Source organism: Lepisosteus oculatus, chromosome 11 (assembly GCF_040954835.1).
Source record: "Lepisosteus oculatus isolate fLepOcu1 chromosome 11, fLepOcu1.hap2, whole genome shotgun sequence".
Lineage (NCBI taxonomy): Eukaryota > Metazoa > Chordata > Actinopteri > Semionotiformes > Lepisosteidae > Lepisosteus > Lepisosteus oculatus.
In genome coordinates this window covers 29,871,830-29,898,698 of record NC_090706.1, presented here as the reverse complement: position 1 = coordinate 29,898,698, position 26,869 = coordinate 29,871,830, and the positions used below count along the sequence as shown (strand labels likewise).

The 26,869-nt window shown below is 57.8% G+C and overlaps 2 protein-coding genes across 5 annotated transcripts; both read left to right on the top strand.

Annotated features, from left to right (window-relative positions):
- The first annotated feature begins 313 nt into the window (after positions 1 to 313).
- Positions 314 to 10,119, top strand: LOC102693294 (eukaryotic peptide chain release factor subunit 1). Of its 3 annotated transcripts, none has more exons than XM_069196075.1 (11): positions 314 to 497; positions 871 to 979; positions 2,758 to 2,933; positions 4,634 to 4,773; positions 5,085 to 5,223; positions 5,896 to 6,086; positions 6,993 to 7,122; positions 7,211 to 7,366; positions 8,016 to 8,080; positions 8,688 to 8,835; positions 9,550 to 10,119. In XM_069196075.1, exons 2-11 carry the CDS (start codon positions 894 to 896, stop codon positions 9,630 to 9,632), a joined length of 1,314 nt encoding a protein of 437 aa, XP_069052176.1. In that variant the 5' UTR covers positions 314 to 497; positions 871 to 893; the 3' UTR covers positions 9,633 to 10,119. The 3 variants fall into 3 exon arrangements, with proteins under 3 accessions (XP_069052176.1, XP_006631767.1, XP_015204888.1); XM_006631704.3 differs by having other exon boundaries at positions 317 to 493; XM_015349402.2 differs by lacking the exon at positions 314 to 497 and adding an exon at positions 655 to 750.
- A 3,208-nt stretch (positions 10,120 to 13,327) lies between these two features.
- On the top strand, positions 13,328 to 26,481 carry LOC102686544 (F-box and WD repeat domain-containing 11-B). 2 transcript variants are annotated; one of them, XM_069196068.1, is made up of 14 exons: positions 13,328 to 13,442; positions 15,991 to 16,092; positions 17,583 to 17,645; positions 18,015 to 18,234; positions 18,417 to 18,603; positions 19,621 to 19,711; positions 19,800 to 19,937; positions 21,169 to 21,287; positions 21,891 to 22,140; positions 22,881 to 22,999; positions 23,106 to 23,216; positions 23,449 to 23,527; positions 25,149 to 25,318; positions 25,412 to 26,481. In XM_069196068.1, the coding sequence occupies exons 1-13, from the start codon at positions 13,404 to 13,406 to the stop codon at positions 25,308 to 25,310; spliced, it is 1,680 nt and encodes a 559-aa protein (XP_069052169.1). In that variant the 5' UTR covers positions 13,328 to 13,403; the 3' UTR covers positions 25,311 to 25,318; positions 25,412 to 26,481. The 2 variants fall into 2 exon arrangements, with proteins under 2 accessions (XP_069052169.1, XP_069052170.1); XM_069196069.1 differs by lacking the exon at positions 15,991 to 16,092 and having other exon boundaries at positions 13,330 to 13,442.
- The last annotated feature ends 388 nt before the right edge of the window (positions 26,482 to 26,869 follow it).

Sequence of the window (26,869 nt, the reverse complement as noted above, 5' to 3'; positions counted from 1 at the left end):
GTGAGAGTTCATTTCAGCCAAACAATCGAACTAAAGTATGTCTTACTGCCTTTATACATTCTGCACATGGTTTACTGTTCAACTGTTAAAATACGGGACTAGTAAGGTCAAGTCCTTTCCAACAGAAACGCAAAATAAGGGTAACTGAACAACTACATTCGACCCCGCTTCTGCAAAAGAGAACAGTAAGTGCCTACAACTCCCACAATTCACAGGGGGGCTTCATTTCCTGACCACTTCCGCTCTCCGGTATAAACCTTCCAATCAGCGAGCTCTGAGTCGGCTGTATCCATGCGGTTTCCAGGAAGTGAGTTTAACCGGAATTCCAACCGAGTCCACCCAGCTATCTTCCTCTCCCACGTGAGCCCTGCTCTCACCACGCGCAGGGGAGAGCAAGCCGGCTCGAGTCTAGAGGCGACGTCACAGAGCGCCGGAGGAACTCGCACGAGAAGCGGCTGAATCGCAGAGCCCGAGCGGAGCGGCGGAGCCAGAGGCAGGTACCCGGCGGGGATGGCGGGGCCCGCGGAGCGCGGCCAGTCGCACCAGGGCACTGACAGGGGCTGGGGCCCGGGTTTTCGGGGGCTTTACAGATCCCAGTTCCCGTGTAGGGGGAGGGAAGCGGGCTGGGCAGGGTAGAGCAGGGAAAGTGGTGGGCTTTAAGGCCTGGGAGGAATCGGAGGGCCAGGCCGAGCCTCGTCCTTTCCTGTGAAGCGCTGCCGGGTGTAGGGCCTTCAGACTGGGCTACATCGGGTGAGCCGGGCGGGAAGGAGCCGGCGCTGTTCCTCTGCTGGCTGGCAGTAGCCCTGCCGGTGTGCTTGAGTCTCTCTGCTCACCCGTGGCTGCCCCTCTCTCTCCCGTCCTGCCTGTTAGGTGCCGAAGCGATCACAGGGAAGATGGCGGACGACCCGAGCGCAGCGGACAGGAACGTGGAGATCTGGAAGATCAAGAAGCTGATCAAGAGCCTTGAAGCGGCCCGAGGGTGAGAAGGGGTCCCGGGGGGAGTGGGGAGGGCGAGGTCGGGGAAGGGAGGCGCCGGGCGGCCGGGGGTGAGCGGTCGCCCTCGCCAGCTGTTGGCAGAGGAAGGTCCACGCCGCCGCGGCCGGGCTGGGGAGCCGGGCTGCGCGTTAGCGACACGACGCCCAGCCGAGCTCGGCACCGCGGCTGTCGTGTCTGGGCTGCGGCAGGGTGACTCACTCGAAGCCGGGGGCAGGGGGGTACGGGGGTAGAGGACGACGGGAGCCCGCAGCTGCTGGTCTCGGCCGGATCTCGTTACGCAGGATGACGGGGAACTGCGCGTCGCTGTTCCCGCTGCCAGGGCGATTGCCCGCCGCTGTACTGGCGCCGGGCAGGGGCAAGGGTCTCCCTCCTGAGCCGCCGGACCGGCAGGAGGGGTGTGGGGGGCCCTTCTCCCCGGAGCTGGCTCAGGGGCTGATTAAATACCCAGCTGGGCAAGAGGGGTGAGGAGCTGGGCTCCAGGGTGTGTGTGTTCAGTGGAGAGGAGGGAGTGAGGTCTGGGTGTGTTCAGTGGAGAGGAGGGAGTGAGGTCTGGGTGTGTTCAGTGGAGTGGAGGGAGTGAGGTCTGGGTGTGTTCAGTGGAGAGGAGGGAGTGAGGTGGGTGTGTTCAGTGGAGAGGGGTGACTGAGGTGTGTGTGTGTTCAGTGGAGAGGAGGAAGTGAGGTCTGGGTGTGTTCAGTGGAGAGGGGGGACTGAGGTGTGTGTGTGTTCAGCGGAGAGGAGGAAGTGAGGTCTGGATGTGTGTTCAGTGGAGAGGGGGGACTGAGGTCTGGATGTGTGTTCAGTGGAGAGGGGGGACTGAGGTCTGGGTGTGTGTTCAGTGGAGAGGGGGGGCTGAGGTCTGGATGTGTGTTCAGTGGAGAGGGGGGACTGAGGTCTGGATGTGTGTTCAGTGGAGAGGGGGGACTGAGGTCTGGATGTGTGTTCAGTGGAGAGGGGGGACTGAGGTCTGGATGTGTGTTCAGTGGAGAGGGGGGACTGAGGTCTGGATGTGTGTTCAGTGGAGAGGGGGGACTGAGGTCTGGATGTGTGTTCAGTGGAGAGGGGGGACTGAGGTCTGGGTGTGTTCAGTGGAGAGGGGGGACTGAGGTCTGGAGTCTCTCTCACCCGGCCTGCTGTGGGTTTGTCCTCTGGCTCTGTCCCAGTGGCCCGGTGTCCACCACTGTTTTATCAACAGGCCGGTGTTCATTGAGCCTGAGAACCCACAGCCACTTCATATAAGGGTAAAACAGCCCCAGTATCGCCTGATCCTGTCTGTGTGTACTCTCAATTCAGTTCAACTCAAGGTGCTTTATTGGCATGACCAATGAGTAAAGTCATTGTTGCCAAAGCAAAACAAATACAATTAACATAAAACAAAATCCTACAGACATTTACAATAAAGGACGTCATAAGGTATTTACATATAAACATATAGGGCATTACTGGGAGACAGGCTCACTGTTCCTCAGGCTGTGACAGGAGATCACATACTGGGCTGCCAGTTCAGCTGACTTCCCTCCTCCCTCTCCCAGTAGGATTGGGAGTTGTGATTCTGGCAGGTGTGGGAACTCTGGGATTAGATGTGTAAATCTGGGGGTTTTGTACTCTCTCTGACTCTCCCTGGTGCTGTGTCTGGATCTGTACCTCCCTCTCTGACTCTCCCTGCTCCTGTGTCTGTACCTCTCTGGCGTCGCTGCAGATATCAGCGTAGTGCCCGTGATCCCCTGCCTGTCTGACACCTGCCTCTCCCCATGTCCCCAGCAATGGCACCAGTATGATCTCCCTCATCATCCCCCCGAAGGACCAGATCTCCCGAGTGGCCAAGATGCTGGCGGACGAGTTTGGCACTGCCTCCAACATCAAGAGCCGAGTCAACCGGCTGTCTGTGCTGGGAGCCATCACCTCTGTGCAACAGAGACTCAAGCTCTACAACAAAGGTGTGGCAGTTCGGTCCTCTGCCCAGACGCTGCTGCGTGGCTCGGCATGTGCACCAGCGCTCAGAGTTACAGTTGACCTCTTTTGGTGACTGAGGGCATATCGAGGATGAAAGACCTGTTTCTGTGAAGCAGTTTGCAGTGTGATTCTGGTGGGGTTTAGACAAACCGACACAGTCACTCCACGGACTGATTCTTACTCCTGATCTGGAAATATTGAGATATAGATTGTCCACAAGATCCCACTGCAGGCTGCATTTTACTGAGATAACAGACTGCACACAGTCACACTGCAGGCTAGATCTCACTCCTGATCTGGGGACACTGAGATACAGACTGTGCACACAGTCACACTGCAGGCTAGATCTCACTCCTGATCTGGGGACACTGAGATACAGACTGTGCACACAGTCACACTGCAGCCCAGATCTCACTCCTGATCTGGGGACACAGTCACACTGCAGGCTAGATCTCACTCCTGATCTGATCTGGGGAGACTAAGATGCAGATTGCCCACAAAATCACACTGTAAAATAGATTTTACTCCTGATCTGAAGAGATTATTAAGCCATTGGTGACACAGGAGTACAAATTGTTCTAAGCACCAAAACCCAGCAACATAGGTGCTTCATGGATTATTTTGGTCCAGAATTGAAAAACATAGAGTGAAGAGCAAAACCCAACATTTTAAATTTCTTCTTCCTGTAGCCAGTGCTACTTAGATTATGAATCCTGAAATCCCAATATTCAAGTTGGGTTCCTGGCACCCCGCACTACTGCCCTGATCCAGCCAGTGGAAAGTCTGCCCTGGAGCAGAGAATGGCTTTGTTGCTTTTGATGAGATCGCAATTTGAAAGAAGTTGGTGATACTATTTATTTATTTTTGTTTATTCTTTTGTATAGGTTCCTTAAATGTACATAAACACATCTGAGCTGGGAATTGGGAACGTCTGAGGCTAATTACATTATTTCTAATGAACGTTATAAGCCATTTCACTAAATTGCATTATTTCGGAATTCAATCTGGAATTATGTGTACTGTATTAACTGGTTAGCTACAGGTATAAAATGCTCTAAGTCTAATTTAGGATCCCTAACTTGACACTTCCATTAATCCATATAGGAAAAGTCTCCTGCTTTCAATTCAAAGTTTTAAAAAAAGTTTATTTCAAAGTTTACACTCTTATGGTCCCGAACCTCATATTTTCTTTGTTCTGATGGGGGAAAAATTCACTGTTATATGTCGCTTTTGCTATTCTGTCCCCGACTTTCTGGTTCCTAACACAAACGTGTATGGGGGAGCGCTTGTATTTGAAGATTTTCAGGTTTATGACCGCAGTTTCACGCAGTGCAGCAGTGTAAGTGTTATTACATGTCTTATGATGCTGCTTCATCAGCACCGTCTGTGGTTCCCAGTCCTGGTCCCGTGACCCGTGATCCAAGAAGCTGCTTCACTTAAATACTTGCATTTTTTTTCTAGTCACAAGTTGAGGGTTTTTTTTCACTTACAAAATCCAACAGTTGAAGCTCCAACTTGTTAAAGAGCTGGAAATAATTCAAATGAATCTTAAGTCCATGAATGATTTGATTGTGTAGCCAACGGCTGGTCTGGAACAGGAACATGCAGAACTGGGACTGGGAACCACTAGCTGTAGCTAGCTCTCGACCTGCTGTGTCTGATCTTGTCCCTCGTGGGTTTGCAGTGCCCCCCAATGGCCTGGTGGTGTACTGCGGCACCATAGTTACAGAGGAGGGGAAGGAGAAGAAGGTCAATATCGACTTCGAGCCGTTCAAGCCCATCAACACCTCCCTATACCTGTGTGACAACAAGTTCCACACTGAGGTGAGTGCTGCCTTGCTTCTTTACCCCTTCGCACCCTTGGCCTGACCAATCCTCCCCCTCCCCTCACACACACTCGCACACTCTGGGCCTCTGCTGCCTCACTCCTCTCCCCCTCCTCTCGCACACTCTGGGCCTCTGCTGCCTCACGCCTCTCGCACACTCTGGGCCTCTGCTGCCTCACGCCTCTCGCACACTCTGGGCCTCTGCTGCCTCACGCCTCTCGCACACTCTGGGCCTCTGCTGCCTCACGCCTCTCCCCTAACCCTACCTCAGCACGACTGATGGCTCTCCTCTGTTCCCCCTCCCTGTAGGCTCTCACAGCGCTCTTGTCAGATGACAGTAAGTTCGGCTTCATTGTGATCGACGGGAGTGGCGCTCTGTTCGGGACACTGCAAGGGAACACCAGAGAGGTGCTGCACAAGTTCACTGTGGACCTACCCAAGAAACACGGTATGGCTCTCTTCCAGCACTGCCTGATGTCCTCTCTCCTCTGTCTCTGCAGGCAGGGGCGGTCAGTCTGTCCTGCCCTGATGTCCTCTCTCCTTTGTCTCTGCAGGCAGGGGCAGTCAGTCTGTCCTGCCCTGATGTCCCCTCTCCTCTGTCTCTGCAGGCAGGGGCAGTCAGTCTGTCCTGCCCTGATGTCCTCTCTCCTCTGTCTCTGTAGGCAGGGGCGGTCAGTCTGTCCTGCCCTGATGTCCTCTCTCCTCTGTCTCTGCAGGCAGGGGCGGTCAGTCTGTCCTGCCCTGATGTCCTCTCTCCTCTGTCTCTGCAGGCAGGGGCGGTCAGTCTGTCCTGCCCTGATGTCCTCTCTCCTCTGTCTCTGCAGGCAGGGGCGGTCAGTCTGTCCTGCCCTGATGTCCTCTCTCCTCTGTCTCTGCAGGCAGGGGCGGTCAGTCTGTCCTGCCCTGATGTCCTCTCTCCTCTGTCTCTGCAGGCAGGGGCGGTCAGTCTGTCTCTGCAGGCAGGGGCGGTCAGTCTGTCCTGCCCTGATGTCCTCTCTCCTCTGTCTCTGTAGGCAGGGGTGGTCAGTCTGTCCTGCCCTGATGTCCTCTCTCCTCTGTCTCTGCAGGCAGGGGCGGTCAGTCTGTCCTGCCTGATGTCCTCTCTCCTCTGTCTCTGCAGGCAGGGGCGGTCAGTCTGCACTGCGTTTTGCCCGGTTGCGGATGGAGAAGAGACACAACTACGTGCGGAAGGTGGCAGAGACAGCGGTGCAGCTCTTCGTGTCCAACGACAAGGTCAACGTGGCTGGCATGGTGCTAGCTGGGTCTGCAGACTTCAAGACCGAGCTCAGCCAGTCCGACATGTTTGACCCGGTAGGGCCCGCGGAGCTCTGGCTGTCAGGCATGCAGGCGGGGTGTTGTTTCCTCAGCATAACATTGCGCAGGGGCAGGTGGGGGGCACACTGGGGGGCACCACAGAGAACTCCCTTGAGAACAGCACTTGACTGTGCTTTGTGCGTATCATGCAGTCCCAGGATGAACATACTCTTTCTGTCTGTCTTTCTTAACTCTCTCTCTGTGTGTGTGTTCAGAGCTGGTGTGTGACTCTCAAATCCAATGAGATTTATTGGCATAACCGATGAATTAGTGTTCCCAAAGGACACACGATAAGCAACTTTTACAGTACCAACACAATAATTGGACTTTTACAAACAAAAAATAAAACAGGACTTCACTGTTAGACCGTATCACTGTCTGGCTCTCGGGCTGTACTTTACTACTTTCTTCTGTGTGCTGTTTAGTAATGGCCGTTGGGCTAGTTTGACCTTGCACACAATATGAGGAGTTTTTCTCTAAACCCAGTATGTTTTTACAGAACTCGGTGTTCCCCACAGAACTCCTGTGGGCTGTTTGTCCCATTAAGTGCAGTCCTGGTCTGTGAGTGGACCTCATACTACACTACCACATAGGACATTGGAATCAAACCCACTTTCAAATTAAATTATAACCAGATCTTTATGTGGGTGGGGTTGATATTGTGGAGTGTAGAAATGACATCGAAAGCCCCATACTAGGTCAGCACTGCCACATGAACTGATTGTCAGTGCAATCTATGTGTAACTGGTTGTGTTTTAGTATTATCTGTTTCCCAGGATCTGTCTTGTGAAGAACCACTACTCAGGTCTTGTCCAGATTGACAGTCTGACAGTACTGCTCCAGCAGGACCAGGTCATCGGCGTAGAGCAGGAACTTGACCTCCGTGTCTCTCTGTTTCACCAGAGGTTGCAGGCGAAGGTGCTGAAGCTGGTCGACATCTCGTATGGTGGAGAGAACGGCTTCAACCAGGCCATCGAGCTGTCGGCCGAGGTGCTGTCCAACGTCAAGTTCATCCAGGAGAAGAAGCTCATTGGTACGCTGCCATCTGGGCCAGGGCTGCTCTGGGGGCACCGCGCAGTGTGGGCCTGCGGGGTGCTCAGCCTCTCCCTGTCCCCCCTCAGGCCGGTACTTTGACGAAATTAGCCAGGACACGGGGAAGTACTGCTTCGGGGTGGAGGACACGCTGAAGGCTCTAGAGATGGGCGCAGTGGAGATCCTCATCGTCTACGAAAACCTCGACATCATGCGCTACGTCCTGCGATGTCACGGCACCGAGGGTACGGGCCTGTCGCCACCATCCTGGTCTCTCGCACGCTCGCATCCACGCACCCTCACCACCATCCTGGTCTCTCGCACGCTCGCATCCACGCACCCGCAATGTCACCACCATCCTGGTCTCTCGCACGCTCGCATCCACGCACCCGCAATGTCACCACCATCCTGGTCTCTCGCACGCTCGCATCCACGCACCCGCAATGTCACCACCATCCTGGTCTCTCGCACGCTCGCATCCACGCACCCGCAATGTCACCACCATCCTGGTCTCTCGCACGCTCGCATCCACGCACCCGCAATGTCACCACCATCCTGGTCTCTCGCACGCTCGCATCCAAGCACCGTCACCGTCACCACCATCCTGGTCTCTCGCACGCTCGCATCCACGCACCGTCACCGTCACCACCATCCTGGTCTCTCACACACTCGCATCCACGCACCGTCACCACCATCCTGGTCTCTCACACTATCACCCCAGGGTATTAGACATACACAACCCCCACCTGCACTGTCACTGCAAGCCAACACACACATGCACACTAGCATTGTCAGAACCATCATGATGTCACATGCTGTGTGGCTGCAGGCTCTTCTACACTGGAGTGTGTCTTGGTGTGTCTCCCTGTTGTCTGACACTCGTTTGTCTTGCAGAAGAGAAGATTTTGTACCTTACGCCAGAGCAGGAGAAGGACAAGTCCCACTTCACAGACAAAGAGGTGAGGAGAGTCTGTTCTCACTCCAGCCTGTATTGGCACGACCAGCAATAATTAGAAAAGCATTTGCAGCCACGCTGAACAATAAAATACTGATATCTTCTGTTTTCGGCATGACTAGGTTGTGAAGTTCTTGCCAAAGCAGGTTTTAAGAACGTCAGAAAGGTTACAAACAGGAGGGGACCATTAAGCCTGTCTGGCCTGTGTCATTACTGGCTGATTGATCAAAGATCATCCAGCTGTTGAAGCCAGGGTATCGGCTTCAACTACGTGGTTGGGCAGCTTGTTCCACACACCCACCACCCTTTGTGTAAAGAAGTGCCTCCTGTGCTGACTGGAGGATGTCATCCGGATTTTTCTTGAAAGAGAGCAAAATATCCGTTTCATCAGAATGGCTGTGCGGCTTGTTCTACCCTCCCACTACTCTCAGTGTAAAGACGTTTCTCCTGGGCTCCATTTTAAATGCTCTTCCCTGTAGTTTAGTCTTCTGGTTCAGTCGTCACCAGTGACCCTGAAGAAGTCCTCTGGATTGTCCAGTGGGAGAGCAGTGCTGTTGGGGCTGTAGGTGTTGTGAGTGATCGTGTTCCCCCTCTCTCTCTCTCTCCGTCAGACGGGGCAGGAGCACGAGCTGATCGAGAGCATGCCCCTGCTGGAGTGGTTCGCCAACAACTACAAGAAGTTCGGCGCCACGCTGGAGATTGTCACGGACAAGTCGCAGGAGGGCTCGCAGTTCGTCAAGGGGTTCGGCGGCATTGGGGGTGAGTGAGTGGTGGGGTCTGTAAGGGGTTCGAACCCCTTTTCTCCTGCGCCCTCTCAAATTCAAGGAACTCGATTGGAACAGCTGATGAATGAGTGTGGTCAGAGGAGTAACAATCAGGAAACATTGGCCGTGTCCTCTTAAGTTCACACCTCTGTGTAGAGCAGGTGTGAATTTAAAGTGTGCGGGTATTCGAGATGCTCGCTTATTAAAAGGGTAGTGGGACACCCTCACATGATATCACACATATGGGGTAATTCCCTTCAGTCTGCTGTGTTGCACTCATTGGGGGCACTCATGAGCACCTTTGTGAAACTCAACTTAAGCTCTGCAGGAACTGGGCGGAAGGAAACAAGGGACACGAGGCTGCAAGTGTGCATATTGGAACTCAGAAATTCAGGATATAAACGTTTGTCATTTATTTTTGTCTAAACCTGGAGTATTTCTCATAGTGCAGAAAGTGTGTCTCTAGACCTGCTGGCAGTGGGAGCACAGCCTGTCCTCTCTGGACAGTCAGGTCTGTCTGTGTCCAGTTTCTAAGACCAGGCTGTGGTCACTGAGCCTGTCCTCTCTGGACAGTCAGGTCTGTCTGTGACCAGTTTCTACGGCCAGGCTGTGGTCACCTGTAACAGTTGTTCCAGTTGTTTCCCAGTGGGTAAGGTAGTGTTGTTTGCCCTGCGGCTGACCCTGATCTCTCTCACCCTCTCTCTCACAGGGATCCTGCGGTACCGAGTGGATTTCCAGGGGATGGAGTACCAGGGTGACGACGACGAATTTTTTGACTTGGATGACTACTAGGTAGTCCAGACTGGGGCGTCAACACCACCTCTCTTCCTCCTTCAGTGAGAGAGGGAGGAATGACCACATACCGAGAGAGGGAGAGGGAGACGGCAGGAGAAATGTCTTCACAACACAGCGCGTGTCTGCGGGGCGCCCCTGCCCTGGCCCAGCGGCCGTGCCGGGGCGAGGGGGGCTCCCCTTGTCTAGACGTTTCTCTTCGCAGTCATAGGAACGTGTCCCGGCCCCTGAGAGATCAGAGCGCTGCCCCCTCATCCCACAGCGCTTCGGACTCACGATTCCCAATCTTATAATTATAGAGAGAACTATTTTTCTTTATTTCTCCCTCTCCCACCCCGCCAGCGAGCTCCCCTCCCTGCCCTCCCCCCATTTTTTTTTTTTTTTACAGGCATCAGCTGCTGTTGTATTTTATGAAGTTCAATTTTTTTTTTACCTTGGGTTCTGTAGAAGAGCGGAAGTGTATTAAATTTGAAACTGCTTAACAACATTTAACCCCTTTATGGTCCAGCTTTCCATTTCATCCTGTTGCTGTTGGCTGTCAGCTGTCCAAGGTGCTCGTGTCCATTAGGAGGGGGGTGGGGGGCCGATGTCCTTCTCCTGTCACACGGGGGGGGTGGGGCTGAGGCTCCTGATGTGTTTTTCTGGGGCTCCTGTAAGCACCACAGTGTCCACCCAGCAGGCCCAGGGGCGCAGCTAGAGCTGCTGATCCCTGCTGGCCATGGGTGTGTCCCCATCGAATTGGGGGTGCTCTCCAGATGTTGAATGATGGAGGGGCGACGTTGTCTGCAGGAATTCCCCGATGGACGATTGGCTACTGATCCTGCTGCCCTTCCTCAGTTGGTGTGTTGAGGTACAGGGACCCTTGGTGATGAATAGGAGACACTTCTCTTCCAGCAAAACTCTTTTCCACCTGCTCTTCACATTGAGAGGAGCAGGTAGGGCTGTAAGCTGGGCTTTCTGGTCTGATGAAAGTGTACTGAGGAGCTGAGGGCTGTACTACAGTTTACTGTGGGTCCTAGCTAAGCTGAGGGCTGTACTACAGTTTACTGTGGGTCCTGGCTAAGCTGAGGGCTGTACTACAGTTTACTGTGGGTCCTGGCTAAGCTGAGGGCTGTACTACAGTTTGCTGAGGGCTGTACTACAGTTTGCTGTGGGTCTAGGCTACACTGAGGGCTGTACTACAATTTTCTGAGGGTCTGGGCTTCACTGGGGACTGAACAAGAGTTTACTGAGGGTCTGGGCTTCACTGGGGACTGAACTACAGTTTACTGTGGGTCTGGGCTACGCTGAGGGTCTGGGCTTCACTGGGGACTGAACAAGAGTTTACTGAGGGTCTGGGCTTCACTGGGGACTGAACTACAGTTTACTGTGGGTCTGGGCTACGCTGAGGGTCTGGGCTTCACTGGGGACTGAACTACAGTTTACTGAGGGTCTGGGCTACACTGAGGGTCTGGGCTTCACTGGGGACTGAACTACAGTTTACTGATGGTCTGGGCTACAGTTTACTGTGGGTCTGGGCTTCACTGGGGACTGAACTATAGTTTACTGTGGGTCTGGGCTACAGTTTACTGTGGGTCTGGGCTTCACTGAGGACTGTACTACAGTTTACTGAGGGTCTGGGCTACACTGAGGGTCTGGGCTTCACTGGGGACTGAACTATAGTTTACTGTGGGTCTGGGCTACAGTTTACTGTGGGTCTGGGCTTCACTGAGGACTGTACTACAGTTTACTGAGGGTCTGGGCTACACTGAGGGTCTGGGCTTCACTGGGGACTGAACTATAGTTTACTGTGGGTCTGGGCTACAGTTTACTGTGGGTCTGGGCTTCACTGAGGACTGTACTACAGTTTACTGAGGGTCTGGGTTACACTGAGGGCTGTACTTTAGTTTACTGTGGGTCTGGGCTAAGCTGAGGACTGTACCACAGTTTACTGAGGGTCTGGGCTACACAAGGAAGGAGGGCGGGTGTGCTGATGTTTGTGACAGATTGTGGAGGCAGACTGTCAGGGGCTGTGCACTGATGGTTACAGCTGTGCTTTTCATTGCTTGATACTCATGGCCGTGGGGATGCCGTCTTTGTGCTGGTACAGGCATGCCCCATCACTCATCACTCATCGCTTCGGAAGAACCACAGATCATGCAGGTGTTAGGACTGGTGTTTGACTGAAGGGTGAACAGTGCTGCAGGTGAAACCTGCCCAAGAATGCTGAATTATTACCTGTTCAAACTGTCAGACTTCATCCAGCATAACCATCCCAATTTGCCTGGAGCTTTGCTGGTCTTTGACTTTTTTGGGGAACAAGCCCAGAGTTTCAGAAACTCTCCACCGGGTCCACATTCATGCTGAATATATTTTGGGCTCCTCCCTCCTCTGTAAAATTGATCTGCTAGACCACAGTCCTTTGAGTAGAAATGGCTACTAGGGGGACAAAAGAAAGGTTTAGGTTTTTGGTGAACTGGGTGCCTAGATGTGTTTTGTCCTGCGCTGTAATGCTGCTGTATGACATGAACTAAAAAGGGTCTTTGCTGTATTCTGATTGAGCTTATTTAGGTTCCTACTTAACTCATTTTCAGCTATGGAAGATCTTGACTGCAGGTGCTGGATTTGATTACAGGTCTACCAAAGCCAACTCTATCCATCCAGTTTCTCACCACTTCCTCCAACGTGGGGTCACAGGGGAACTGGAGCCTATGTTGGCAAGCAGTGGCCCCAGGGTGGGTACACCCTGGCCAGGATGCCAGTGCAGGGCACAGATACACTGACACCAGTGGCAATTTTGCCAGAAGTCAACCTACCAGCATGTCTTACATGGATGGTGGGAGGAACATACAACCTCCACACCGAGCCAGGGCCCCAGCTCTGCGAAGGCAGCAATGCTAACGCCTGCACCACCATGCTGCCCCAAAGCCGAGTCCAAGACCTCTTGCTTAGTTGGAATTTGTGTTTTGCTCATGTTTCATATTCCTCCTTGCTACTCCACCCCCCTTCTCGCTGTGATTCTTTGCTTTTCGTCTCCATGCGGGAAGCATGGCCTGTCCCGGCCGGGACAGTAGGGACTGGGCCCCCAACGCCGTCCGAGAGCAGCAGGGAAGCTCGGTTGTAGAGAGCTGGAGTATCCTGGATCCCTGGGGCTCTGCCAGCAGTGGCAGAAGCTTGTAAGAAGAGTGGCGGAGGGAGGGAGCTGCTTTGTCTGGTGTGACAGCTTCATGATCCTGGAGCCCTGGTGAGGCTAGTCTTGTAGCACACCCTAAATCAGAGAGCCCCCCCCCAACACAGTACCCCAATCCCTCAGGGTTCACAGCACAGTAACCTGGCTGAGGTCACCCCAATCCCTCAGGGTTCACAGTACCCCAGGTGGAGCCTCCACAATCACTTGGGGTTTCCCCCAGCCCCAGTCACGACTTTTTACGCTGTGTAACATCGAATAATGCTACTCTGTCGATGTGTGTGAAAGACATGTCGATTATGAGAAATGTCCAGCTTTCACATCGCCTTGTCTGAACTCAATGGTTGCCACAACTGACTATGGCGGGTCTCGGCTTCACTGGTGCCCAAAGCACAATTGAAAGCCAGCCCAGGATTGGCCACCGCCGCAGAGGGGAACCAAAGAGGGGGGAGGCGAGAGACTTGGGAAGAGGTTTTACCGCCCCGCCCACTCCCCCCCAGCTGCGCAATGACGTTGATGACGTCAGGGCCTCGGGCGGGGGCGGCGTGCGCAGTGACGCAGGGCTGGGTTTCCATTTTCGCAGCGAGTTTCGGGGGAACAACAACATGGAGCCGGACATGGAGGACAAGAGCCTGGAGCTGATGGTGAGTGGGGTCGGGAGAGCGCCGCTCCCCACGGGCGTGGGCATAGCAAGGGGACGGCTCCGGCCCCGGAGGGAAGAAGGATCGCGATCGAGGTAGCGAGGGGGCAGATCGGCCTAGATGGGGGAGAGAGAGGCGGCGGAGGAGGCGGCGATGGTGGTGAGGGAGGGGGGTCAGGCATAGAGGCACAGGGCCCGAGAGGTCGAGATATTCGAAGAGTTTTCACCTCGCTTTTCGGGGTCTGAGCGCGACCAGGGCGAGAGAGAGAGAGAGCAGAGAGTTCGCCTTGTGGGCCGAGCGTCAGGCCCGGGTCTCGACTGCGCCACAGGGGCCTGGGCTCCGGCCCGGGCCAGCTCGGAGAGGGACGGAGCCGGGCTGCGAGTGAAGGCGACCCCGCACAGACGCGGCAGGCCGCTCGCCGGCAGGCGGCCTCCGCACGGCCTCGTCGCGGCTCGCCGGGGGCCCGTCCGTGGCCCCTGCGCGGCCGGGCGTGCGGGGTTGGAGACGGAGACGCGGCCCAGTCGCCGCGTCGCAGGAGGAAGTGTGGGACGCGGAACCGGGTCGCGGAGTTCGGGCCTGTCCGTCTGGCCGGGATCGGCTCTCGCTCCCACAGCCCGAGGTACTCGATCCAGTCGCGGCGACCGGTGGACACTCCTCGGTAGCCGAAGTCGGGTTGTCGCCTGTGGATGTGGTCGAGGGAGCGCTGGTTCGCGTCTTGACTCATTGGTCTGTGACTGGGTCAGGGGCGTTGGTTTGTGTGGCAGTGCGTGTCCGCTTCTGTGTGGGTCTGCTGTCTGTGGGACCTGCCTTGTGTGTGGCTGGGGTGCCTGTCTGTGAATTTGTGGATGGAGGGCGTTAGTGTGATAAGGGACATTTGTGGAAAAATAAAAATATCCAGATACCCTGCTTCTGAACATTACTGTTCTAGTCCAGAGATGAGATGGCTTTCTCTGGCTGTGGATCATTTCCTGTTGTCTAAATGTTTAGTTGTAGTGTCTGTGCCACTATATTTCACAGTCATGGCTGAAGGAGAGTATACAGTATTTTTTATTCTGACCCCCAGCAGTCTGATCCACTCCAGGCTTTACAGTGCTGTCAGTCACACTCCCAGTGCACAGCAGTCTGATCCACTCCAGGCTTTACAGTGCTGTCAGTCACACTCCCAGTGCACAGCAGTCTGATCCACTCCAGGCTTTACAGTGCTGTCAGTCACACTCCCAGTGCACAGCAGCCTGATCCACTCCAGGCTTTACAGTGCTGTCAGTCACACTCCCAGTGCACAGCAGCCTGATCCACTCCCGGCTTTACAGTGCTGTCAGTCACACTCCCAGTGCACAGCAGTCTGATCCACTCCAGGCTTTACAGTGTTGTCAGTGTGACTCCCAGTACACAGCAGTCTGATCCACTCCAGGTTTTACACTACTGACAGTCTCACTACCACTTTGCTGTTATCTCTTTTCTATCCATCCATTCTGATGTTGACTGTTAGGAGGCCTAGATCCAGAATCCAGCTCCCTTTACCAGTCCTAAAATCAACAGCCGGTCCTCTACAAAGCCCTGCCCAAGAAATCTGAAGGAAACCAGTTGAACATTCGGGACACTGTTGGCCAGTACCATACATGATTGTGCTGTTCCCACCATGTAACAGAATGCAGACGACGCTCATATGTGTTTGTTCTACTTTAACCTGGTACCAGCTGGAAGAGGATGGGCTCCTCCTTCCCAGCCTTGGTTCCTCTCAAGGTCTCTTCCTACTCTGAGGGAGTTTTTCCTTGGCACCATCGCCCTGGGCTTGCTCGCTTGGGGTTCAGGCCCGGGAATCTGTAAAGCTGCTTTGTGACAATGACCATTGTAAAAGGCGCTATACAGAAGACATTGAATTGACTGAGTCTGGCGGATCAGACTGCCCTGCACTGCCGGTCTGTTGTCTCGCACACAGGCTGGGCTCAGCCCCTGGCCCCAGCAGGGGCCGGGCGGAGTGTTGCCGTGCTCCTGGGGGCTCCCTCGCTGTGGTCAGCTGTGGCAGGACTTGCCCTGTGCCTGGGGGTCTGTGGCGCTCGTGGGGGCGGGGGGGATCCGAGAGCCGTGTCTGAGCAGCGCCGGGGTGGGCTTGTGCTTCGGAGCAGCTGCGCCTCTGGGCGAGAGCGGGGGGTCCGAGCGGGATTAGGGAGGCGGGGGGCTTGAGAGGGAGACACAGCGGGCACAGAGCCGGCCACTCGCCCCCTTCCTCTGCCACTCTGGAGCACAGCACGTGACTGTAGCCTTTGCTCTCTGGCTTCACCAGCTAATTCGTCCGCTGCTCATTCTAGCAGTGCTCCTGCTCTCCCCCTCTCCTCCTCTCTTCACTTTATCCAGCTCTCTCTCTCTCTCTTTCCACTTCTTCCCCTCTTTGTCGGATTCTCTTCCCTGTCTCGGTGCGCGTGGCGGCGCTTGGCGTGCGTGTGAGGCAGTGCTGTGTGTGGGTCAGTGTGCGTGGGTGAGAGAGAGATTGTGGCTCCTAATGGCTGTTTCTCACTCCCTCCCCTTCTCTCTCTCTCTCTCTCTCTCGCAGTGCTCAGTGCCCCGCTCTCTCTGGTTGAGTTGCTCCTCGGTGGCAGAGAGTTTGTGTGCACTGAGGTGCCTGCGGAGCATGCCCAGTGTCCCGGGTCTCCAGGTGCCCGTCTTACTTCCTCTCGTGGGTGGGGCTGGCAGCCGCTCCTCCCACTGTGGGCGGGGCCTCCGGGCCGCACTGGGCGTGGCCAGGATTGCCTGCCGCGGGGCTCCCGGGCAGACTGTACTGAGGGAAGCCTAGAAGCAAGTTTGGTCAATGCGAGCGCTTCTCGACTGCCTGTGTCAGTGTTGAAAAGGGGATGGAGAATGAAATCTCCAGCCCCTGGCCGGGCAGTTGCACCCTCGGTCCCAGTGCACAGCAGTCTGATCCACTCCGGGGTTCACCAGCTCAAGGGCTTTGATTTAGAAGGGCTGGAGGTCTAAAGCTCACTGCCTTGTTCAGAGTCTGCTTGCACAGATGTGTGGGGATGCAGTAATGGGCATCAGACCTGCCCTCTGCCCCCCTGCCCCCCCCGTGTCTTCAGTATAGTTTTAATTTGGCAGACCTGGCATATCCTGGTGGGGCGTCCCGTTTCCCCCCTCAATTGGTCGATTGAGGACTGTCGTACCCAGACCAGACCAGACCAGCAGCTCCCCCGCCCCCCCGTGGGGTAGCAGACGTGGAAGTGAAGCGTCCCGCTTCCTCTCCAGCCCGACAGGAAGAGCCCCGCGGCTGGCCGACACCAGGGGGCGCCGTGGTGCGGCAGGAGGCAGGCGGCTGCCTGCCCGGGTGTTCGTGTGCATGTGTGCCTGCTGCCTGGCTCCGTCCGTCTGCCCGTCTGCCTGCGGCTTCTGTCTGTGTGCTGCTCTGTGACCGCTCTCTCCCTTCCACCCCCCCACCCCCCTTCACCCAACACCCACCCACCCAGACACAGGGGGGAATCCTGGGAAACTCACGGGGAGCGGCAGGTGGGATCGCGTGCGAGGCTGGAGCTCCCATGAGGCCGTACAGCAGCTCGTGTAGCAGCTCGTCCTCCTGGTCCAGCTAGCGCTGGCGTTGGGTGTCCCGCCAGGCAGGAAGCTCATCCTCTGCCTCTTGTCCTCCCTGTTTCGAGCGTGGCTGTCGACGTCGTTGGCTCGGTGGCGACGTGACCGGGTTTTCCAGGCGTAGCTCACGGAATCGTGAGAGGTCGTGCCCCCCCCCGGGGCGGATCTCCTCTTCACCCGGGGCTGAAGATCCCGGCCGGCCGGAGCTGCGAGCGAGAGAGAGAGGGGGTTGTGCGTCTTGCGCGGTGCGCGGGTGTGTCCGAGGGCGCGTGGGGTCTCGAGCGGTGCGGTACTGGAGGTGACCACCTGGGGGTGCCAGAGGAAAGGTGGGGGATGAGGAAGGGAGCGAGCCATTGGCTCCGCACCTGCAGGCTAGGCCGACGCGACTGTCCGTCACTCTCCAGTCTCTCTCTCTGCCCTGTGTCTGTGCCTGTTGTCTGAGATGTAGAGCCCCCCCCCTTCTCCCTCCCATCCCAACCTCATCCTCCTGCTGCGACAGCGCCTCCCTCTTTCCCAATTCTTCTCCGCTTTGACTCCGTCACCCTGCTTCTCTCTCTTGGGTTTCAGAACACCTCTGTGATGGAGTCTCAGAATGAAGACCTTTCCCCAAAGAAGACGACCGTGTTCAAGGTTTGTGGACGGGCGTCGGACCACACCGGGTGGATGGGCTTCTGGATTGGCTGGGGGTGGGGGGGTTTGACCTGTCGGTCTCACTCCCGGGTTGGGGAGGGTGGGGGGTGCCGGACTGATCAGGGTGGTCTTTCACTTGTGGAGGAGTGTGGGGAGATGGTTCAGAGTTGCCCTCCCTTTGTGGCGGGAGGGGGGACAGATCAGGGTTGCCTTCCCCTTTGTTCTGGGGGGGGGGGGTGGACTGATCGGGGCCGCTCCCCCCTGTGTGGGGTGGCTGGGCCGATCGGGGGGGGCGCCTTCCCCTTGGGTTGAGAGTCAGAGAGTTGAGTCCGTGATGCTTTCTGTCGCTTTCCCTTCCCGCCTCTCTAGATTAGTAACGGGCCAGTGACGGGTTCCAGGAAGCGCCCCTCCGAGGGGAACTATGAGAAGGAGAAGGACGTGTGCATCCAGCTGTTTGACCAGTGGTCCGAGGCCGACCAGGTTGAGTTCGTCGAGCACCTAATCTCCCGCATGTGTCACTACCAGCACGGACACATCAACTCCTACCTCAAGCCCATGTTACAGAGGGACTTCATCACTGCGCTGCCCGGTACGTACCTGTGCTGGTGCCCTCCAACGGCTCGTGACGCGCGGCACCGCTGCTTTCCGAGCGTGATGCACTGAAAAACACCCAAGGGACACGGGAGAGTGAACGGATCAGTTTCTAACAGTTTGTGGCCCCTGCGAGCCTTCCTCTCTGCGTACTCACTCTTCCTTCCCTCCTCCATCCAGCCCAGGGTCTGGACCACATAGCGGAGAACATCCTGTCGTTCCTGGATGCCCGGTCGCTGTGTGCGGCCGAGCTGGTGTGTAAGGAGTGGCAGCGAGTCATCTCGGAGGGCATGCTGTGGAAGAAGCTGATCGAGCGCATGGTCAGGACAGACCCCCTCTGGAAGGGGCTCTCCGAGAGGCACCAGTGGTGAGGGACTCCTTTGTCATGCTGTCCTGGTGATTGTGCCCCACCGACTCGGTGGCTGTGCCTCTCTGCCTCGCTGTCCTGGCGATTGTGCCCCACTGACTCGGTGACTGTGCCTCTCTGCCTCGCTGTCCTGGTGACTGTGCCCCACTGACTCGGTGGCTGTGCCTCTCTGCCTCGCTGTCCTGGCGATTGTGCCCCACTGACTCGGTGACTGTGCCTCTCTGCCTCGCTGTCCTGGTGATTGTGCCCCACTGACTCGGTGACTGTGCCTCTCTGCCTCGCTGTCCTGGCGATTTGTGCCCCACTGACTCGGTGACTGTGCCTCGCTGTCCTGGTGATTGTGCCCCACTGACTCGGTGACTGTGCCTCTCTGCCTCGCTGTCCTGGTGACTGTGCCCCACTGACTCGGTGGCTGTGCCTCTCTGCCTCGCTGTCCTGGCGATTGTGCCCCACTGACTCGGTGACTGTGCCTCTCTGCCTCGTTGTCCTGGTGATTGTGCCCCACTGACTCGGTGACTGTGCCTCTCTGCCTCGCTGTCCTGGTGACTGTGCCCCACTGACTCGGTGGCTGTGCCTCTCTGCCTCGCTGTCCTGGTGATTGTGCCCCACTGACTCGGTGACTGTGCCTCTCTGCCTCGCTGTCCTAGTGATTGTGCCTCACCGACTCGGTGACTGTGGCCCTTTGTCATGCTGTCCTAGTGATTGTGCCTTGCGATCCTGGTGACTATGGCACACTGACTCCGTAACAGTGTTACTCTGCCACGCTGGCGACTGTACCACACTGACTTAGTGACTGCACCTCTCTGCCATGCTGTCCTAGTGACGCTCTCTGCCTTGTGATCCTGGTGACTGTGCCTCACTGACTTGTGATCCTGGTGACTGTGCCGCTCTGCCTTGCTGTCCTGGTGACTGTGCCCCACTGACTCTGTGACCGTCTCCCTACAGTACTCCCTTGTTCACTGCGCCGTGCTGGCTGGTGATCAGACTGACGCTCACTCTGTTCTTCTTGTCCTCTAGGGAGAAGTATCTTTTTAAAAATCGCACAACAGAAGTCCCGCCGAACTCTTACTACCGCTCCTTGTACCCCAAAATCATACAGGACATTGAGGTAACCGTCCCGTCTGCCGCGAGATGCCCTCTCGCCCTGTCTGTTTGCTCTGGCACACGCAGTGAGTCTCCCTGTCCTCCTCCCCCAGACCATCGAGGCGAACTGGCGGTGCGGCCGGCACAACCTGCAGCGCATCCAGTGCCGGTCGGAGAACAGCAAGGGGGTTTACTGTCTGCAGTACGACGACGACAAGATCATTAGCGGCCTGAGGGACAACTCCATCAAGGTCAGAGGGCAGGAGGGAGGAGAGGAATGGGACCGGAGGGGAGGAGGGGGGCGGGGGAGAGGAGGAGGAGAGAAGAGGGCCGGAGGGGGCGGGGGAGAGGGAGGAGGGGGGGAGGGGGGGAGAAGAAGAGGGCCGGAGGGGGGCGGGGGAGAGGAAGAGAGAAGAAGATGGGGGGGAGAAGTGGGCCGGAGGGGGGCGGGGGAGGGGGAGGAGAGGAATGGGACCGGAGGGGAGGAGGGGGGGCGGGGAGAGGAGGAGGAGAGAAGAGGGCCGGAGGGGGCGGGGGAGAGGGAGGAGAGGAGGAGGGGGGAGAAGAAGAGGGCCGGAGGGGGGCGGGGGAGAGGAAGAGAGAAGAAGATGGGGGGGAGAAGTGGGCCGGAGGGGGGCGGGGGAGGGGGAGGAGAGGAATGGGACCGGAGGGGAGGAGGGGGGGCGGGGAGAGGAGGAGGAGAGAAGAGGGCCGGAGGGGGCGGGGGAGAGGGAGGAGAGGAGGAGGGGGGAGAAGAAGAGGGCCGGAGGGGGGCGGGGGAGAGGAAGAGAGAAGAAGATGGGGGGGAGAAGTGGGCCGGAGGGGGGCGGGGGAGGGGGAGGAGAGGAATGGGACCGGAGGGGAGGAGGGGGGGCGGGGAGAGGAGGAGGAGAGAAGAGGGCCGGAGGGGGCGGGGGAGAGGGAGGAGAGGAGGAGGGGGGAGAAGAAGAGGGCCGGAGGGGGGCGGGGGAGAGGAAGAGAGAAGAAGATGGGGGGGAGAAGTGGGCCGGAGGGGGGCGGGGGAGGGGGAGGAGAGGAATGGGACCGGAGGGGAGGAGGGGGGGCGGGGAGAGGAGGAGGAGAGAAGAGGGCCGGAGGGGGCGGGGGAGAGGGAGGAGAGGAGGAGGGGGGAGAAGAAGAGGGCCGGAGGGGGGCGGGGGAGAGGAAGAGAGAAGAAGATGGGGGGGAGAAGTGGGCCGGAGGGGGGCGGGGGAGGGGGAGGAGAGGAATGGGACCGGAGGGGAGGAAGGGAGGGGGTGGAGAGGGGGGAGAAGAAGAGTGTCGGAGGGGGGCGGGGGAGAGGAAGAAGAGGGCTGGAGAGGTTGGAGAAGAAGAGGGGGTTGGGGGAGGAGAAGGAGGGGGGCCGGAGGGGGCGGGGGAGAAGAGGAGGGTCGGAGGGGGGCGGGTGGAGAGGAGGGAGAGGAAGGGGGAGGGGGCCTGCAGACTTTTCTCTCCTGACTGTGCCCGTCTCCCTGCGTGCAGATCTGGGACAAGCAGACTCTGGAGTGCCTGAAGATCCTGACGGGCCACACGGGCTCGGTGCTGTGTCTGCAGTATGACGAGCGGGTCATCGTCACGGGCTCCTCCGACTCCACCGTGCGGTGAGGCCAGGGTGGCGGGTGAACCCTGAGCGCCGCGCAGACTCCCAGTGTAGCCATCTTAATTAGATGAGCTAATCCAGCTGCTTTGCCTCGTCGGGCAGGAGGATCCGACCTGGAGCTGACCGGTCATCCTGGATGCTCCCCGTTTGAGAGGGCGGCGTGGGTGGGGCTGACGGGTTGGGTGGAGAGGGAGGTGTGGGTGGGGCTGACGGGTTGGGTGGAGGGGAGGTGTGGGTGGGGTGGGCTGACGGGTTGGGTGGAGGGGGCGGTGTGGGTGGGGCTGACGGGTTGGGTGGAGGGGGCGGTGTGGGTCGGGCTGACGGGTTGGGTGGAGGGGGCGGTGTGGGTGGGGCTGACGGGTTGGGTGGAGGGGAGGTGTGGGTGGGGCTGACGGGTTGGGTGGAGGGGGAGGTGTGGGTGGGACTGACTGGTTGGGTGGAAGGGAGGTGTGGGTGGGGCTGACTGGTTGGGTGGAGGGGGAGGTGTGGGTGGGGTGGGCTGACTGGTTGGGTGGGGAGGGTGACGTGGGTGAGGCCTGAGGTTCTGCAGTGGTCACTCTCACCACAGGCAGGTCTGATCTATGTCCCCCTCTCTCCTCATCAGCGTGTGGGACGTGAATTCGGGGGAGGTGTTGAACACCCTGATCCACCACAACGAGGCGGTGCTGCACCTGCGCTTCAGTAACGGGCTGATGGTGACCTGCTCCAAGGACCGCTCCATCGCCGTGTGGGACATGGCCTCTCCCACCGACATCAGCCTGCGCCGCGTGCTGGTGGGCCACCGCGCCGCCGTCAACGTGGTGGACTTCGACGACAAGTACATCGTGTCTGCTTCGGGGGACAGGACCATCAAGGTACTGGGGTACAGGGACAGGGGTCGGGGGTACAGGAGCTTCAGGGTACAGGGACAGGGTGGAATAGGAACATCAAGATGCTGGGGTACAGGACCTTCAGGGTCCTGGGGTACGGGGTGTAATAGGACCATCAAGATGCTGGGGTACAGGGACAGGGATACAGGACCTTCAGGGTACTGGGGTACAGGGACAGGGTGGAATAGGACCTTCAGTGTACTGGGGTACAGGACCTTCAGGGTGCTGGGGTACAGGGACATGGGTACAAGACCTTCAGGGTACAGTTACAGGGTGGAATAGGACCAACAAGATTCTGGGGTACAGGACCTTCAGGGTACTGGGGTACAGGGACAGGGTGGAATAGGACCATCAAGATTCTGGGGTACAGGACCTTCAGGGTTCAGGTACAGGGTGGAGTAGGACCAACAAGATGCTGAGATATAGGGACAGGGGTCAGGGGTAAAGGACCTTCAAGGTACCAGGGTTCATGGACGGGGCGTCAGGGGTACAGGACCTTCAAGGTACCGAGGTACTGGGACAAGAGGGGAACAGGGACAGAGGATCAGGACTGTCAAGAACGGGGGGGAGTCAGGACCACCGCGATACCTGGGGAGGTGGGTCAGAGGAAGGGGGCGAAGGGAGCGAGTTCCCTGGTGAAGAATGGGCTCACTCGGTCAGGTTCTGGGGGGGTTGTGGCTGCGAGGGCGAGGTGAGGTGCTTGATGTGGTGGTTTGCTCCCTCAGGTGTGGAGCACCAGCACGTGTGAGTTTGTGCGCACTCTGAACGGACACAAGCGAGGCATCGCGTGCTTGCAGTACCGTGACCGGCTGGTGGTCAGCGGCTCCTCGGACAACACCATCCGGTCAGTGTGTCCCTCTGCGTCACGTAGATAGTGGACGGTCCCTCACGCTCTGTGTACAGGGCCCTGATGGACGGGGTGGACGGTCCCTCACTCTCTGTCTCTGCAGGCTGTGGGATATCGAGTGTGGGGCCTGTCTTCGGGTACTGGAGGGCCATGAAGAGCTGGTTCGCTGTATTCGCTTCGACAACAAGAGGATCGTCAGCGGAGCCTACGACGGGTGAGCATCGCACACACGCACACACACCACCTCCTGACGCACACACACACACCGCCTCCTGAGGCTGACGGCCCGCAGGCTCTGACCACACACACACACAGCGCCTCCTGAGGCTGATGCACCGCAGGCTCTGACCCCCGACAGCACATTTGCTGGCTCCCTGGTCCTCACCTTGACTCACGCTAGCTCTGCCTGTAGGGTGTCTAGTTCCTCTCTCTCCTTCCATCTCCAGGAAGATCAAAGTGTGGGATCTGCAAGCGGCCCTGGACCCCCGTGCCCCAGCCAGCACCCTGTGTCTGCGCACGCTGGTGGTGAGTCCGCCTGTGTCTGGTCATCAATCCAGCTTCTTCTGGAAAGAATCCAGGGTATCGGCTTCAACAGTAGGGCTGAGCAGTTTGAACCATACCCCCACCGCCCTTTGTGTAAAGAAGTGCAATGCAGTTTTCTGCTTTAATGTCTCTTCCCTGTCTTTTCCACTGGTGTCCTCTGGGTTATGTCAGCAGACTCTCCGTGCCCTGGCAGTGTGGGGGTACGAGCTGACTCTCCGTGCCCTGGCAGTGTGGGGGTACGAGCTGACTCTCCGTGCCCTGGGGGTGTGGGGGTGTCGGGGGTACGAGCTGACTCTCCGTGCCCTGGCAGTGTGGGGGTACGAGCTGACTCTCCGTGCCCTGGGGATGTGGGGGTGTCGGGGGTACGAGCTGACTCTCCGTGCCCTGTCAGTCTGGGGGTGTGGGGGTGTAGGGGTCCGAGCTGACTCTCTGTGCCCTGGCAGTGTGGGGGTACGAGCTGACTCTCCGTGCCCTGGGGGTGTGGGGGTGTAGGGGTACGAGCTGACTCTCCGTGCCCTGGCGGTCTGGGGGTACGAGCTGACTCTCCGTGCCCTGGCAGTCTGGGGGTACGAGCTGACTCTCCGTGCCCTGGCAGTGTGGGGGTGTCGGGGGTACGAGCTGACTCTCCGTGCCCTGGCAGTCTGGGGGTACGAGCTGACTCTCCGTGCCCTGGCAGTGTGGGGGTGTTGGGGGTACGAGCTGACTCTCTGTGCCCTGGCAGTCTGGGTGTGTAGGGGTACGAGCTGACTCTCTGTGCCCTGGCAGTGTGGGGGTGCAGGGGTACGAGCTGACTCTCCGTGCCCTGGCAGTGTGGGGGTGCAGGGGTACGAGCTGACTCTCCGTGCCCTGGCAGTGTGGGGGTGTAGGGGTATGAGCTGACTCTCCGTGCCCTGGCAGTCTGGGGGTGTAGGGGTATGAGCTGACTCTCCGTGCCCTGGCAGTGTGGGGGTGTTGGGGGTACGAGCTGACTCTCCGTGCCCTGGCAGTCTGGGGGTGTAGGGGTACGAGCTGACTCTCCGTGCCCTGGCAGTCTGGGGGTGTGGGGGTACGGGCTGACTCTCCGTGCCCTGGCAGTCTGGGGGTGTAGGGGTACGGGCTGACTCTCCGTGCCCTGGCAGTGTGGGGGTGTAGGGGTACGAGCTGACTCTCCGTGCCCTGGCAGTCTGGGGGTGTAGGGGTACGGGCTGACTCTCCGTGCCCTGGCAGTGTGGGGGTGTAGGGGTACGGGCTGACTCTCCGTGCCCTGGCAGTGTGGGGGTGTAGGGGTACGAGCTGACTCTCCGTGCCCTGGCAGTCTGGGGGTGTAGGGGTACGGGCTGACTCTCCGTGCCCTGGCAGTGTGGGGGTGTAGGGGTACGAGCTGACTCTCCGTGCCCTGGCAGTGTGGGGGTACGGGCTGACTCTCCGTGCCCTGGCAGTCTGGGGGTGTGGGGGTACGGGCTGACTCTCCGTGCCCTGGCAGTCTGGGGGTGTAGGGGTACGGGCTGACTCTCCGTGCCCTGGCAGTGTGGGGGTACGGGCTGACTCTCCGTGCCCTGGCAGTGTGGGGGTGTAGGGGTACGGGCTGACTCTCCCTGGCCTGTCCTCCCTGTCCCTCTCGCAGGAGCACTCCGGCCGTGTCTTCCGGCTGCAGTTCGACGAGTTCCAGATCATCAGCAGCTCCCACGACGACACCATCCTGATCTGGGACTTCCTCAACGTGTCCTCGAACGGCCAGAGCGAGGGGCGGTCGCCGTCCCGGACCTACACCTACATCTCCAGATAGCACGCAAGGTACCCCGAGTCGCTCCCCTGCGCCCCGAAATCACCAGCCTGCCTGCCTGCCTCCACAGGTCCTGCAGTAACTGGCTCTCTGTCTCTCTGCAGGGGGAGCACAGCGAGGGGGTGCGGACTGTTTTTGGGTGCGTGGGACACTGGCTGGCTCTCTCTGGAGCGGAGAGGGGTCCTGGGGGTCGGGGTGGGATGGCTCGGTTTCCCCGACAGACTCTTGGACATCTATCCCACTGTCCCCTGGGGTCGTCCGCTAAGAGGAGGTGGTTTGGGGAGGGAGGGGGCTGCACCTACCACGGGACATGAACTCACACACCCCCCCTCTTCAATGAAGACGTGACCCTGGACCTTTGACCTTTCACCTTTGACCTTGCACCCCCGAACCGATGCAAGGACCTTTTGCCCCCTCCCCTTCCCCTGAGGAACGCCATTCGTCCGTGCGGCACCTGCGGTCCTTCCTGTGGGCTCGGCTCCGGCGCGAGGCTGAATGGAGAGAGGACTCTGTGCTCAGCTCTCGGGAGGGTGGGGAGGTCGGGGGGCTGGGGGTCCCCAGACCGGCGCTGCCCTCGCTGGGGCCCCCCTGCGCTCTGGGCAGGACCGATCCTCCTTCTGTACAGTGGACTTTCTTTTCACGAGAAAGAAACCAGACTAGACTAAAAACTGCATGTGAGACGGGAGCTGCCCCTGTCTGTCTTCTCCGCTTTTCTTACTTTTTTATTTCTTGAAAGTTTGTCAATTTCTTTGTAATGTTGAACTAACAAAGATTTGAATTGGTCCCTCATTCTCTTTTTCCTCCTCTCTCCACTATCCGTTTCTCCTGTTTCTCCTGTCCACCTCTCTCTCTCTCTCCTGTCCCCTCTCTGTCCACTGTCAATCTCTCCTCACCTATCCTGTCCATCTCTCTTCCCTTAATCATGTCCGTCTCGCTCTGTCCCCTGTCAGTCTCTCCTCCCTCTGTCCTGTCCCTCTCCGTCCATCTCTTCCCCTCTATAAGGTCCTCTCTGTCTCTGCTTGCCTAGGTTCTGAATGAGCTGTAACGTGAAGCTGCAATTTAGCTGTATACAAAATTGTCTTGTCAAAAATTGTGTTGTATATTGAAATGATTTTTTTAAGAAAAAAGGACTTCTTATTGAAAAGAATAAAGTAATTGACTGTGGAGGAATGCAGAGAGTGTGTAAGAAAGTGAGCCTACCTTCCCACACGGAGATGAGCCAGTCATGCACCACCTGCGGAAAAGGCAGCCTGGTTTTTATTGGTGAAGCTTGGGGTGGTCACCCGTGGTCCTGTTTAATTAGTACCGGCTGCTTCTCCTGGGAATTAATCCGGCTAACAATGATCAGCAAGCAAACAACTGCTTCTCCCGGAAATCAGTCCAGCACCGGAGATCCCCTTCTCCAGGAGGTCGGAGCTGTTGCAGACTTAAAGGGGGGGTGTTGTCTGAATCCTGTGATGCAGTCGCTGGTTTAGAGGAGCTCGGGCCTTTCCTGTGTTGGAAGTCTACAAAGAGGTACTGCTGGGCCTCTTCACTGGGAATCTCCTGCCTGTTTCACCTCC